The sequence below is a fragment of the Gigantopelta aegis genome, chromosome 12 (genome assembly GCF_016097555.1).
Source record: "Gigantopelta aegis isolate Gae_Host chromosome 12, Gae_host_genome, whole genome shotgun sequence".
NCBI classification, from domain to species: domain Eukaryota; kingdom Metazoa; phylum Mollusca; class Gastropoda; order Neomphalida; family Peltospiridae; genus Gigantopelta; species Gigantopelta aegis.
In genome coordinates this window covers 52,112,657-52,127,072 of record NC_054710.1, presented here as the reverse complement: position 1 = coordinate 52,127,072, position 14,416 = coordinate 52,112,657, and the positions used below count along the sequence as shown (strand labels likewise).

Below are 14,416 nucleotides of genomic sequence, written 5' to 3'. Positions count from 1 at the left end.
TAAACTATTTTAATAGTGAAACATAGTCCTTAGTATTTTTTAAACTACGGTCTGTTCCTTTAAGATATTTAAAATACACAAAAGTGTCAGTTGGCAGTTGTCAGTCTTCTAAAAAATGGAAGCCCAATTAACCAATGCAACATTTTGTATTAACACAATTTGATAATGATGTTATGAGAACACTAAATGAAATATAACTATTTTAACTATTTTATTATAGCTATTAATCATAGATTATATTAATTTACAGGAAAACAAAGACGAACGCTGAAGAAGAAGTTGTGCAGAAGGAACTTACTATTAAAGAAGAACATCAAGCTGATAACACTGCATTTGTCCGTACGGAAGAGAAAGTGACGGTAACGCTAGAATTCCCAAGTTCTGGCTTGCGTTTTTCTGATACCTATAAAACTGTATCAGTAGACAAGGTTACATCAGATTAATATGGTTTACATATGGTTTTCAGTGTTTCAGATTATGCTACTTTTGAGTGTTCCAGTATTATTTTATATTTGGCTGTTTCCCACAATACGTATTACACTACATTTCCAGTACCATAGCAGCATTTCACTAGTTTAACAGTTTAGTTGTGAAAAATAAATATAGTTTGTTTACATCAAACGGTAGGTAGGCCTAACAGACGAACTGTATAATGATTTTTTTTTTTGGAATTATTATTATTATTTTTTTAATATTAATAAAGTTACTTTTTTTGTTCTTTTTAAAAATATTTTATTGTCCCCAGCTCATTTTAACGATGCCATGGTTGTGGTGCCCTGATTCATCGCCTCACAGAAGATGAATTAAATTATACACGCTAAATACTAGGAGTACATACACATTTCGGTAGTATGCTGATTATAGTAATAGTAATACTTATACAAATAATGTAGATGATGATACATTTAATATTAATGCATATGTACATGTAGATAGTAATATTAATAACACATTATAAATGGCTAGTTAATAGTTATAATGAATAATGTTAAAATTACTCTTATAAGATTTCCACACAGAAACACACGCACACACACGTGCGCGCGCGCGCACACACAAACACACATTAATAATAATAAATAAATAAAATAAATACATTTTGTGTAAATAATAATTTGTTAAAAGTTGCTTAAAAATTATCCACTATATATTAAATGCTGGAACACCGAAGGTAGATAGGTTCATCTGAATTCGTATTTATAATCGTTAAATCAGTACACGAACATTAATGGCAGAACTTTACATTGTCTGTTCCATTCATTGTGTTCATATGTATGTATCATGTTTTTCATTTGTACAGTATTTTCGATAGCTACAATTATGTATTAATATATGTTCGTGTTTATAATATCAGCTTCTCTAATAACAAGGTGTTAGTTTAACAAGGTGTTAGTTGTTCTAATTTTTGAAACGGCCCAAACCAGATTTTACCTTCCAATAATTGCGTGCATACCAAAACATCTATATTACAAAGCAAAATGAAACATATTAGATATTCAGACGCTGGTACTCTGAAGGCGAACATGTATTTAATATGTAATTTTACTCACCCACTAGAGCACATTGATTTATTAATCACTGGATATTGGATTCAAACATTTGGTAATTCTGACACATAGTCATCAGAGAAAACCCAGCACATTGTCTAAATACAGCAAGAAATCTTGTATCTATACTTTGTCACAACCAGGAAAGCACATACCACGGCCTTTGGCCAGTTGTTCCACACTGGGTGGAACGAGATGGTCCACAAAGGATGCCCAAATGGTTTGTTCTACTAATAAATTAAACAGTTCTACTTTAATTAGTATGGGCATATTGTAGAGTGTTTAATGGAGAAGTGTATGAAAGAAGAAGTTAATGGCAGCTGTCATTCTGTAAGTTTGACAGCGCATTTTTAACATGGTTTACGATTTTTAATGTTTTTGTGCAGTATTTTATTTTCTTGTCTTTTTTTCTTTATTTTAATTTTAATTTTAATTTTCTTTATTTTTATTTTTAATTTATGTTTTTTTTTTTTTTTTTAATCAACTAAGTTATTTTTGTTCTATCAATTCAACTCAAATCTACTCAGTTCGATTCTGCACCATAAATAAAACCTATCAATTCAACAATTTCTTTTTGTCGTCTTTGTTTCTTTACGGAGTTCTAGCCCTTGAGCTTCGGAGATGCAACAAACGAAAAACCAGACTGTTTTTTTTAGAAGGCCTTGAGCTATTGAGCTGAAAGTTCGGGTATAGCTTTATCATGTACTCAATGGGTATAGGTGTAGGGCCACTACACTCTCTTCTCTCTCACTAACCATCAAGCAACTAACAACTAACCCACTGTCCTGAACAGACAACCCAGATAGCTGAGGTTTGCCTTCAGGACAGCGAGCTTGAACCTTAATTATGGATATAAGCACGAAAATAAGTTGAAGTGAATGTATTGTTGGAGACCAAGTGTGACTTTCATGGCAATATGCCCATTTTTGACGTAGTTATGGTCCTTGAACTTAGGAATATGAAATTTATTTTTCCGGACTGTTTTTTTTATTATTACTCTCAGAATGCTAGTTAACCGTACTGATTTCTATTGAATTGTTTCACTATTTACTAGTTCGACACAATTCAATTTCCCTTATATAAACACAGCATACATTGCGTTTTGTTTATCAAACTATATATGAACGGTTACATGCCAAAATTCGACATATATTCTACATGCGAACTGAATTTTACAAATTTCATGACGTATATCCATTGTTTTCTTACTGTATAGCTAGAGTTTTTATTGTTACATATTGTTTAGGTGGTTTACATGGTTTATTGTTATATTCTGTGGGCTTAGTCCGGGAGCCAAGATTTTATAATTATTATTAATTTTGTTTTAATCATTTCATCCTACTCAATGCAAATCTATTTATGTGCGTTTGCATCCCATATCAGACGAGTGTGGTGTGACTAGGAAAGGGTGAATACCTACCTAACAATTTGTAAACAGTGCCCCCCCCCCCCCCCCCAAACACACACATCAAATCAACACAAACCATTAAAGAACAAAAAATATTCGGCAAATCCAGGTCACCCCCCAAATCAGCCTATGGCTCCCAGACTAGTTCCAGTATTTTACCTTTCATTGTTTCTTTAACTAAATAGTGTTTGTATTTTTGTGTACATATTTTAAAGTATATATATATATATATATATATATATATATATATATATATATGTGTGTGTGTGTGTGTGTGTGTGTGTGTGTGTGTGTGTGTGTGTGTGTGTGTGTATTACATGCCACTATTAACATTATTATATACTACATTCAGTCTAAAAATGGAAAATGTCATTGTGTATAGCCATTGCTTTCTTAGCTTCATTGTTCATGGTTACACATTTTTTAGATGGCAGCCACTGCATACGGTGTATCGCACTGGATGATACCTACCTCATGAATAAACATAGGCACAAGCAAAATTAACATTCTTTTTGTATGAATACTTTACAAGAAATGGAGAAAAATCTACGTTTTTGAATTTTTGGATGTAACGTTGTTAAAAAAGGGGGTTAATATGTGGAATTTCCAAAGGTTTGCACCCCCCCCCCCCCCCGTAAAACTAATCAAGTTTAGTATGAATAATTGCATGAAATGGAAAACAAATCTACATCCTTTTAATATTTGGGTGTAACCATGGTAACAAAAAAACTAAACAAAAAAACGTTAATATATTGATTTCCCCGAGGGCTGCAAACAATCTGCACCCCCCCCCCCCCCTTCACACACACAAACACACACACACACGTGGAGATACACACACGCACACACACACACACACACAACACATACATACAGACGCAAACACACAAAGGAAGAGCTACCCCTAAAGAAGATAAAACAGCAAAGTATAATCACCTGTCATTGTTTATATAACTAAATGGTATTTGTATCTTTTGTGTAGATGACCTGGGGTAGTCTCCACAAATTAATAGCAATAAGTTTATTTATATTAAATACTAGTAATTTAAATTGAAAATTAGAAAGTCTACCTTGACCTTGATTTTTAAAAAATATAATACTGCATAACACTACGATTCTCTCGCAATATCCACGGACTAACAGAGACACATTTAGTAAGTTTCTAATTTTAACACGGAACTGTCTCTATGAATTATTATCTAATAGCGACAAAATTATGGAGCTTTGTAAACTGACATACGTCTTGTTGTTTATTTAAATAATAAATTCAAATTAATGATGTTTGTATTTTATATAGATTTTTCAATAAAGCAGCTAAGATTAGCTTTAGATTAAGATGGTTTCCAATTGTTACACGTTGTTTACCTTGTGTGTTCCAGCCTTTTAACTCCAGTTTCTGCAAATAAACCCTCAACTTTAATAGAGTTTGTTTTTGTGTATTAAGACAGAAAACAAACATATATATTTAGTTAGATGCTGGTGTTGGGGTGTCGTTAATCAGTAATTCGTTCTGTGTCCCACCTCTCAGATTAGGTAGACCCTCGTGCAAGGGTCCGTTCAACAATTAGGCTATGCAACTTTATATGGAGTGAGTTATGAAACATCAGGTGTTAGGGGTTGTTTATATGGGGTGAGTTGTGAAACATGAGGAGTATGTAAAGAGTAACACTTTTATCATATGTATGTATAAATTAAAATACAGCAATCATTCAGTGTTATTGTCTTCTTTAAATGAAGATTTAATGGTATTACCAAACTGATAAATACAACACAAAAACTAATAATATTGGTTAAATTACGTCATTTAGGAGGAGTTAGTTATCGATAAAAGTTACACGATGGTGAGAGGAGGACGTCTACTGCTACTAGCGGGTCTTGTTGGAGAGATAGAATACGAATGAAATACTTCACAGTTGAACATGATCAGAAGAAATGTAGTCCTGTCGGAAGATGCCAACAACTGGATGTTCCAGTAATATATTAACTCGCCCTCCTTCAACCACACACTTTGGACACCTATGACACACACACACACGCATGCGCGCACACACACATGTAAATTGTACCTTATTTTCGTATTGAAACAAAGGCACGTGTGTGAATGAATGTTCGCTTGTGACAGGAATCAATAATGCACAAGTACCATGAAACGTTAGGTGTTGAAACTTGTTTTGTTTGACAACACCACTAGAGCTCATTGATTTATTAATCATGGGCTATTGGATGTCAAACATTTGGTAATTCTGTCATAGTCTCAGGGACTAGTGGGAGTATAGGACACAATCATATTAATTATAGAGTTGGACAAAATTAAATACAAAAACATATATAAAAAAATGAAATAAATGTGTTTAATCACACATCAGCACATTTTAAACTATTGTTTTCAACGTATTTAACATTTGTTTAATATAGGAAACACAATCTACTCCTAGCAATAAAGCAGTACGGTGTTTTTAGATGTATGTTTAACTACCCAGGACGACACATACCACTGCCTTTGATGTATCAGTGGCTGGGAGGAAAAAACCTGAGTATCAAAGTGAATCTATCCTATGATACATCTGTACCTCAGACGACTTTACCATGCAGCTAAATCGATCGAGCTGCATGATGCTCCTATCAGCTTCAACAACACATCACAACAACTTTGTCTGTTCGGTTTCATTCAGTTGAAGACATTTCAATTAGATAATGTTATAATATACCTTAGTTAATGGTATGTATAGCGGTTGTTTCTTTTCATTCAGTTGAAGACATTTCAATTAGATAATGTTATAATATACCTTAGTTAATGGTATGTATAGCGGTTGTTTTCCTTTCATTCAGTTGAAGACATTTCAATTAGATAATGTTATAATATACCTTAGTTAATGGTATGTATAGCGGTTTTTTCTTTTCATTCAGTTGAAGACATTTCAATTAGATAATGTTATAATATACCTTGGTTAATGGTATGTATAGCGGTTTTTTTCCTTTCATTCAGTTGAAGACATTTCAATTAGATAATGTTATAATATACCTTAGTTAATGGTATGTATAGCGGGTTTTTTTCTTTTCATTCAGTTGAAGACATTTCAATTAGATAATGTTATAATATACCTTGGTTAATGGTATGTATAGCGGTTTTTTCTTTTCATTCAGTTGAAGACATTTCAATTAGATAATGTTATAATATACCTTGGTTAATGGTATGTATAGCGGTTGTTTCTTTTCATTCAGTTGAAGACATTTCAATTAGATAATGTTATAATATACCTTAGTTAATGGTATGTATAGCGGTTGTTTCTTTTCATTCAGTTGAAGACATTTCAATTAGAGAATGTTATAATATACCTTAGTTAATGGTATGTATAGCGGTTGTTTCTTTTCATTCAGTTGAAGACATTTCAATTAGATAATGTTATAATATACCTTAGTTAATGGTATGTATAGCGGTTGTTTCTTTTCATTCAGTTGAAGACATTTCAATTAAATAATGTTATAATATACCTTAGTTAATGGTATGTATAGCGTTTTTTTCTTTTCTTTTCTGAATGCTGAACAGCTTGCAGTGTAAAATTGCTATTGAAATGTTTTTATTTGATGACTAAATGCTTACGTCAGTTATTATGTAGTATCACTGTAGTACGTTTGCTTGTGCCCCAGTCACACTGTCCCGATGATGGCCACGGTATCCCACGGTAGGTCCCAGGGCTATGAACTGTAGCTTACTGTAGCTCTGGCTCGAAAAACACGGTGGTGCTAAGGTTATTATACGGTGAGCCAATGTAATCCACGGTTTCACTACGGAAGACCACGGCATTGCCACGGACCCCACTATGGTTCCCCACGGTAGGCTACGATGCACCGTAGCGCTGTCTGCGACCACTACGGTGTCGTCAAAGACCATGAAGGTGGTGCTGCGGTTTGTCACGGTTACCCACGGTTCCACTACGATGGCGCCTTATGGACACCTTACTGCTGCCGTTAGTCACTGTAAGTCACTGTAAGTCATCGTAGGAATAAACACTCGCGGTGAACCACGGATGCCCAAGGAAGGGTCTACGATGATCCTACGGCGAGGAAACAATCGTGGCGATCTACGGTTAGTTACGGATCACTCCGGAGGGGTACGGTTTGCCGCCGGATTTACTACAGTTACCCACGACCCCCCCCCCCCCACACACACACACACACACACATTTCAAGCACCGTGGACAGTCCTTTTAACATTTGTGTTTCTTTTGGCATTTAGTATATTGTTCCCCCCCCCCCCCAACCAAAAAACAAAACAAACTATAAACCTACCGCATATAGAATTAATCTTTATAATATCGTCACTGTAACTGATATTTCATACCACATTGGTGTCTATCACCATCCGATATTGTAAAAATAGCAGCAGATTTGCATTCCAAGTAAAACAATGCAACGCCAAAAGATAAGTTAATACCCCGCACACACGCACACCTCACCACACCCTCCCCCTTCCCCCAACGATAACCATACTGTCTAGAAGGTTACCATTTCACACTCATTATATGGATAATTGTAATGTTCACTGAAAATCGTATGTATTTTCGTCAAATACCGGTATTGTTAACAAAACAAATCCAGCTTCACAATTGTATTTCAGTTTTTTTTATCACCATCTGATATATCACAGTCTAATATCGCGTGCATCTCTCTGGTTGACAAACAAATCCCAACCACAATAAACTATTACAATCACTGTTAATCAGAATGATAGTAGGTTATTTCTTTCATTAATATTCATAATTTTAAATCTTAGTTTTAAGGTTTTTTTTATTGACATATATAACGCAATAGGAGTAATGATGCTTTAAAAACACGGACATCGTTTCTGACAAGCACAGCGCAGGTAGCCCTCTCAATGACGTTTTCAAAACTGTGTTTAAACAGTATCATTAGAAACACCGACATCGTTTCTGAGAAGCACAGCGCAGGTGGCCCTCTCAAGGTCATTTTCAAAACTGTTTAAACAGTATCATTAGGAAAACCGACATCGTTTATGAAAAGCACAGCGCAGGTAGCCCTCTCAAAGACATTTTCAAAACTGTGTTTAAATAGTGTCGTTAGGAACAACGCCACAAACAAAAAGAAGATAAACGTGCTCTTGTTTTAGCTGGAGAAATGTATATTACTGTGCAGTGACCTTTCTTTTAACCACATCTGTAATGATGCATTAAATTATGCGTCCTCTGTATGTTGGAATATTAAAATCTCCACTTACCAACCAACTTTCTTCAGACGACATTTCACAAGGGACGTTGATTGGTGAGCCGTTGTCACGTGGTACAATGGCGTAAACTCCACTGCTATCACTTCCGTTCATAATGACGTCATAGCAGTCGGAAGAAACATCGGGAATGACTTCTGTGAATCAAGTCAAAGTTTGTTTTGTTTAACGACACCACTAGAGCACATTGATTTATTAATCATCGACCATTCAATACCAAAAAGTTGGTCATTTTGACATACAGCCTTAGAGAGAGATGACACTACATAGTTCCATTATTAGCAAGGGGTATTTTATATGATCCATTCCTTAGATTGTATAGCACATGTCACGGCCATTCGATATATATATATATATATATATTGTAGTGCACTGGCTGGAACGAGAAATAGTCCAATGGGCCAACCGACGGGGATCGATCATAGACTGTCCGTGCAACAGGCGAGCGATTTACATCTGGGCTAATATTAATAAATGAAGATACCCTCAAACCCTCCAGTCTTCTAAAGAATACTTTAAAGACTGACTTTTTAACATAGTTTTGACTAATACAACATGTTTAAGAATTAAAATTAGAAACTAAGTATATATTTTTATTTTTTTATTAATACTATGCCTCGGTATTTAGCTAAAAGGCTACCTATATTTTAAAAAATCTAACTGAAATTTATAAAAATCAGCCCTTAGTATCATAAATGCCAAAGTATATTTTCAAAACAAAGAAACATACAAATGTTTGTAGTTCGATCTCCTTAACCACTTGGTAAGGTCAATCTCATTTTTATCCAATGAAATGTGCCGTAGCATCTGTGGATGCATGGTATATTGTTGATATTACGCGTGTGATCTGTGTGATCTTTATTCATTTGGCTATGTTGAACAGTGTGGATAATAAACAGTGATATGAGGCGATCGTGTAACGTTTAACAGCCTTAGAAGACAATAGTATGTATTGCTATCTTTTCACGTGTCTGTACTTAACAACACTATAATAGTGACTCACCGTATGCATGTGTTCCTGTCTCGTTCACAAAAGTCAAGGAATGAAATCTGTCGCTGAACAAAGAACATCTGCCGCCGTCGTCGTTGTAGAAAAATCCTGTACACGTGACGTCATTGTAACACTTTGTGGAGCATGCCATTCTACTAGAAACGTTGAGTTCTTTCGTTGGAATTTCTACAGGTTTCAAATTGCTGTACACTGGAGATAGTCGAAAAGTTTTATCACCGCAATTATTTGCAGCTAGATATTTAATAATGTTCAGCAAAATAGCTAAAACACCGAACTGTGTCTTGTTAAAAATGGAAAACATTATAAAAATGCATGTTGCCATTATAAACACTTCTGTTAATGTACATTAGTGGAGTAGAAAATAGTATTCTGTGTTGTCTTCGGTTCAGCTGATTATCGGATATCAGCCTTCTCCCGCTGGTTCATCCATATTGAAATAAATCACCAACTGTTGTGGAACGGTCTGAGTGAAATAAAGTTCTGTTCTGTTCTGTTATGTGAAGCTTTGTCTTCAGAATTAATTATTGTTACATTCTCTCTACCCGACAATCATCCTTGTTGTTTCGTTTCCCATGCTCAAGTGACCTATTGTGTTGTGTTTCGATCCTCCATGTTTAATCAATCTTGTTCTGTAGACAATATCGAGGTGCCATTGATTTGTGATTTCTGACAATTGCTCTCATAAGTGAATCAATGTTGGAATTATCTCCGATGAAGATTAAGTTAAAAGAAATCCATATATATAGTTTTAATATTGCATACAAAGAGTATACATTCACTGAGACATCGAATCTTTAGTTTTCCTTTCAACATGAAGGAAGGAAATGTGTTATTTAACGACACTCAACACATTGTGTCTACGGTTATATGGCGTCAGACATAGGGTTAAGGACCACACAGATATTGAGACAGGAAACCCGCTGTCGCCACTTCATGGGCTACTCTTTTCGATAAGCAGCAAGGGATCTTTTATATGCACCATACCACCGACATGGTAGAACATACCACGGCCTTTGATGCACTGGCTGGAACGAGAAATAGTCCAATGGGCCCACCGACGGCGAATCGAGCGAACGCTGTATCACTGGACTACGTCCCGCCCCGTTCATTTCAACATACGTTCGTGCTTACATCCAACTTAGGTTCAAGAACACTGTTCCGGGCACACAAATCAGCTATCCGGGCTGTCTGTCCAGGACAGTGGGCTCATTGGTAACTGTTAGTGATTAGTGAAAGAGAAGAGGGTGTAGTAGTCTCTCATCTATCCACTGAGTCGTTAAACCTCGCTCTGTGTGGGGGCCGGTACCGGTCTGCGAACCCAGTAACTGGAGCTGAATTACTGCTGAGACAATCACAGTCAGCACAAACATGTCACGTATTAACTGGAGCTGAATTACTGCTAATCCAATCACAGTCAGCACAACCATGTCCCGTATTAACTGGATCTGAGTTACTGCTGAGACAAGCACAGCACAAACATGTCACGTATTAACTGGAGCTGAATTACTGCTGATACAATCACAGCACAACCATGTCACGTATTACCTGGCGCTGAATTACTGCTGAGACAATCACAGCACAACCATGTCCCGTATTAACTGGAGCTGAATTACTGCTGAAACTATCAGAGTCAGCACAACCATGTCCCGTGTTACTGCTGAGACAATCACAACACAACCATGTCCCGTATTAACTGGAGCTCTGAGTTACTGCTGAGACAATCACAGTCAGCACAACCATTTCCCGTATTAACTGGAGCTGAGTTACTGCTGAGACAATCACAGTCAGCACAACCATGTCCCGTATTAACTGGAGCTGAGTTACTGCTGAGACAATCACAGTCAGCACAACCATGTCCCGTATTAACTGGAGCTGAGTTACTGCTGAGACAATCACAGTCAGCACAACCATGTCAGATATTAACTGGAGCTCTGAGTTACTGCTGAGACAATCACAGTCAGCACAACCGTGTCCCGTATTACCTGGCGCTGAATTACTGCTGAGACAATCACAGCACAACCATGTCCCGTATTAACTGGAGCTGAATTACTGCTGAAACTATCACATCACAACCATGTCCCGTATTAACTGGAGCTGAATTACTGCTGAAACTATCAGAGTCAGCACAACCATGTCCCGTGTTACTGCTGAGACAATCACAACACAACCATGTCCCGTATTAACTGGAGCTCTGAGTTACTGCTGAGACAATCACAGTCAGCACAACCATGTCCCGTATTAACTGGAGCTGAGTTACTGCTGAGACAATCACAGTCAGCATAACCATGTCAGATATTAACTGGAGCTCTGAGTTACTGCTGAGACAATCACAGTCAGCACAACCGTGTCCCGTATTAACTGGAGCTCTGAGTTACTGCTGAGACAATCACAGTCAGCACAACCGTGTCCCGTATTAACTGGAGCTCTGAGTTACTGGTGAGACAATCACAGTCAGCACAACCGTGTCCCGTATTAACTGGAGCTCTGAGTTACTGCTGAGACAATCACAGTCAGCACAACCATTTCCCGTATTAACTGGAGCTCTGAGTTACAGCTGAGACAATCACAGTCAGCACAACCATGTCAGATATTAACTGGAGCTGAGTTACTGCTGAGACAATCACAGCACAACCATGTCACGTATTACCTGGCGCTGAATTACTGCTGAGACAATCACAGCACAACCATGTCCCGTATTACCTGGAGCTGAATTACTGCTGAAACTATCAGAGTCAGCACAACCATGTCCCGTGTTACTGCTGAGACAATCACAACACAACCATGTCCCGTATTAACTGGAGCTCTGAGTTACTGTTGAGACAATCAGAGTCAGCACAACCATGGCCCGTATTAACTGGAGCTGAGTTACTGCTGAGACAATCACAACACAACCATGTCCCGTATTAACTGGAGCTCTGAGTTACTGTTGAGACAATCAGAGTCAGCACAACCATGGCCCGTATTACCTGGAGCTGAGTTACTGCTGAGACAATCAGAGTCAGCACAACCATGTCCCGTATTAACTGGAGCTGAGTTACTGCTGAGACAATCACAGTCAGCACAACCATGCCCCGTATTACGTGGAGCTGAGTTACTGCTGAGACAATCACAACACAACCATGTCCCGTATTAACTGGAGCTGAGTTACTGCTGAAACAATCACAACACAACCATGTCCCGTATTAACTGGAGCTGAGTTACTGCTGAAACAATCACAGCACAACCATGTCCCGTATTACGTGGAGCTGAGTTACTGCTGAGACAATCACAACACAACCATGTCCCGTATTAACTGGAGCTGAGTTACTGCTGAAACAATCACAGCACAACCATGTCCCGTATTACGTGGAGCTGAGTTACTGCTGAGACAATCACAGCACAACCATGTCCCGTATTAACTGGAGCTGAGTTACTGCTGAGACAATCACAACACAACCATGTCCCGTATTACCTGGAGCTGAGTTACTGCTGAAACTATCAGAGTCAGCACAACCATGGCCCGTGTTACCTGGAGCTGAGTTACTGCTGAGTCAATCACAGCACAACCATGTCCCGTATTAACTGGAAAACAATGATGCATATTCACTTAGCTGGTTCTCCCATATCTTGGTAGCATGACAGTATCGATACTTTTTGATAACATAACAGATACTGGTAAATTTTGTGGAAAATATGCACTGAAGTCGATCGAGAAATTGGCTTCCTTTACAAGATGCGCAACAGTATGGTAAACAATGTATTCATGCGCAGAGGCAATCAGGATAAAGGTCGTTTCACGACCATTACAGTGATATGCGACATGTATGGATGCGCGGTGAGAAAAAGGTACTTAAAATTGAGGGAAAGTTGACTGTTTTATAAACGCTAATTAGCAAATTCGATATAATTACACGAAATTAAAATTACCCCAAAAACATATTTTATAGTGCACAGATTTACATTTCCTTATAGGACAACATACATTATTGTTTTCATTATAATTTAAGGGTAAAAAGTAAAAATAGACCACGTGTGACTTTATAACTCATTTTGGCCTGTATCTCGGTAATGAACCCAGCGACTTCCGACGGGTTTTCCTAGACTACCACACATATAGTAAACACTAAGGTACGGGACGTAGCCCAGTGGTATAGCGTTCGCTCGATGCCCGGTCGGTGTGGGATCGATCCTCGTCGGTGGGCCCATTGGGCTATTTCTCGTTCCAGCCAGTACACCAAGACTGGTATATCAAATGCTGTGGTATGTACTACCCTGTCTGTGGGATGGTACATATAAAAGATCCCTTGCTGCTAACCGGAAAGAGTAGCCCATGAAGTGGCGACAGCGTAGTTTCCTTTCTCAATATCTGTGTGGCTCTTATGCTATATAACCGTAAATAAAATGTCTTGAGTGCGTCGTTAAATAAAACATGCCTTTCTGGGTTTTTTAGTAAACACTATGGTATTTGGAGCATTGGCTCAAACGGAAGAAAACCCCGTGTTTTCGCCAAGCAGGTTTGATCCTACCACTGGCGCAGCTCGAGTAGACGCGAAAACGACTGAGGTAAATCGAATCCTGGTCTGTCAAAGCATTGTAATGGACAATAAGCTGTTAACGTCACATTGCGGTTACGAATTGCATCAGACAAGTTCTACATTTAAACAGGTGTTTTGTGTTTGTTTGTTTGTTTGTTTGTTTGTTTGTTTGTTTTGGGGGGTTTTTTTGGGCTATTTGTTGTATTTGATTTATTATTTGTTCTGGTTCTGTTTGTGTTTCTGTTCTGTGTTGATTTAAAAAAAAAAAAAAAAAATATTATGTTAGTTTTTTTTTTTCTTCTATTTTGTGGGGTTTTTTTTGTAATGGAACGTGGCGGTCAATTGTAAGTTCTGTGTTATCTTAATGACTGAACTACAAATAGTTGCATCCATCACGGGCAAGTACTTTATTCAAATGTTCAGCTGAAACACACTTCAATATATTCGATATTGTCCTTGGGTGTTATCGAACTTCTCTGAAGTGTTTCATACTCAGAAACGTTCTGTTTAAATAATCAATACAACTCATTTCAAGTGAAAGAAACAGACATAAAAATAATAATTGTATTTACCAATGCACGACACACAGTTTTATTGAGTTATATGACTCAAATTAAAGGCGCAGATCGGTGTGTCAGCCCTTGAAAATGACAATACGTTTAGTGATCTACACACCTGCAACACACAGATAAG

At 37.4% G+C, this 14,416-nt stretch overlaps 2 protein-coding genes across 3 annotated transcripts in view; one reads left to right on the top strand and one right to left on the bottom strand.

Moving 5' to 3' along the window:
• LOC121386214 overlaps positions 1 to 4,375 on the top strand; it is a 32,102-nt gene extending 27,727 nt beyond the window's left edge. For both annotated transcript variants that reach the window (XM_041517044.1, XM_041517042.1), the window contains one exon: positions 251 to 4,375. In XM_041517044.1, coding sequence (XP_041372978.1) covers positions 251 to 443 — 193 coding nt within the window. In that variant the 3' untranslated portion in view covers positions 444 to 4,375. The remainder of the gene's footprint in view (positions 1 to 250) is intronic.
• Positions 1 to 9,381, bottom strand: part of LOC121386216 (fibrinogen C domain-containing protein 1-A-like) — a 113,543-nt gene extending 104,162 nt beyond the window's left edge. Inside the window, exons 1-2 of the mRNA XM_041517046.1 lie at positions 9,201 to 9,381; positions 8,192 to 8,334 (exon numbers count right to left, since the gene is read on the bottom strand). Of these exons, the coding sequence (XP_041372980.1) occupies positions 8,192 to 8,334; positions 9,201 to 9,339 (282 nt within the window). The 5' untranslated portion in view covers positions 9,340 to 9,381. The remainder of the gene's footprint in view (positions 1 to 8,191; positions 8,335 to 9,200) is intronic.
• Positions 9,382 to 14,416: the final 5,035 nt, after the last annotated feature.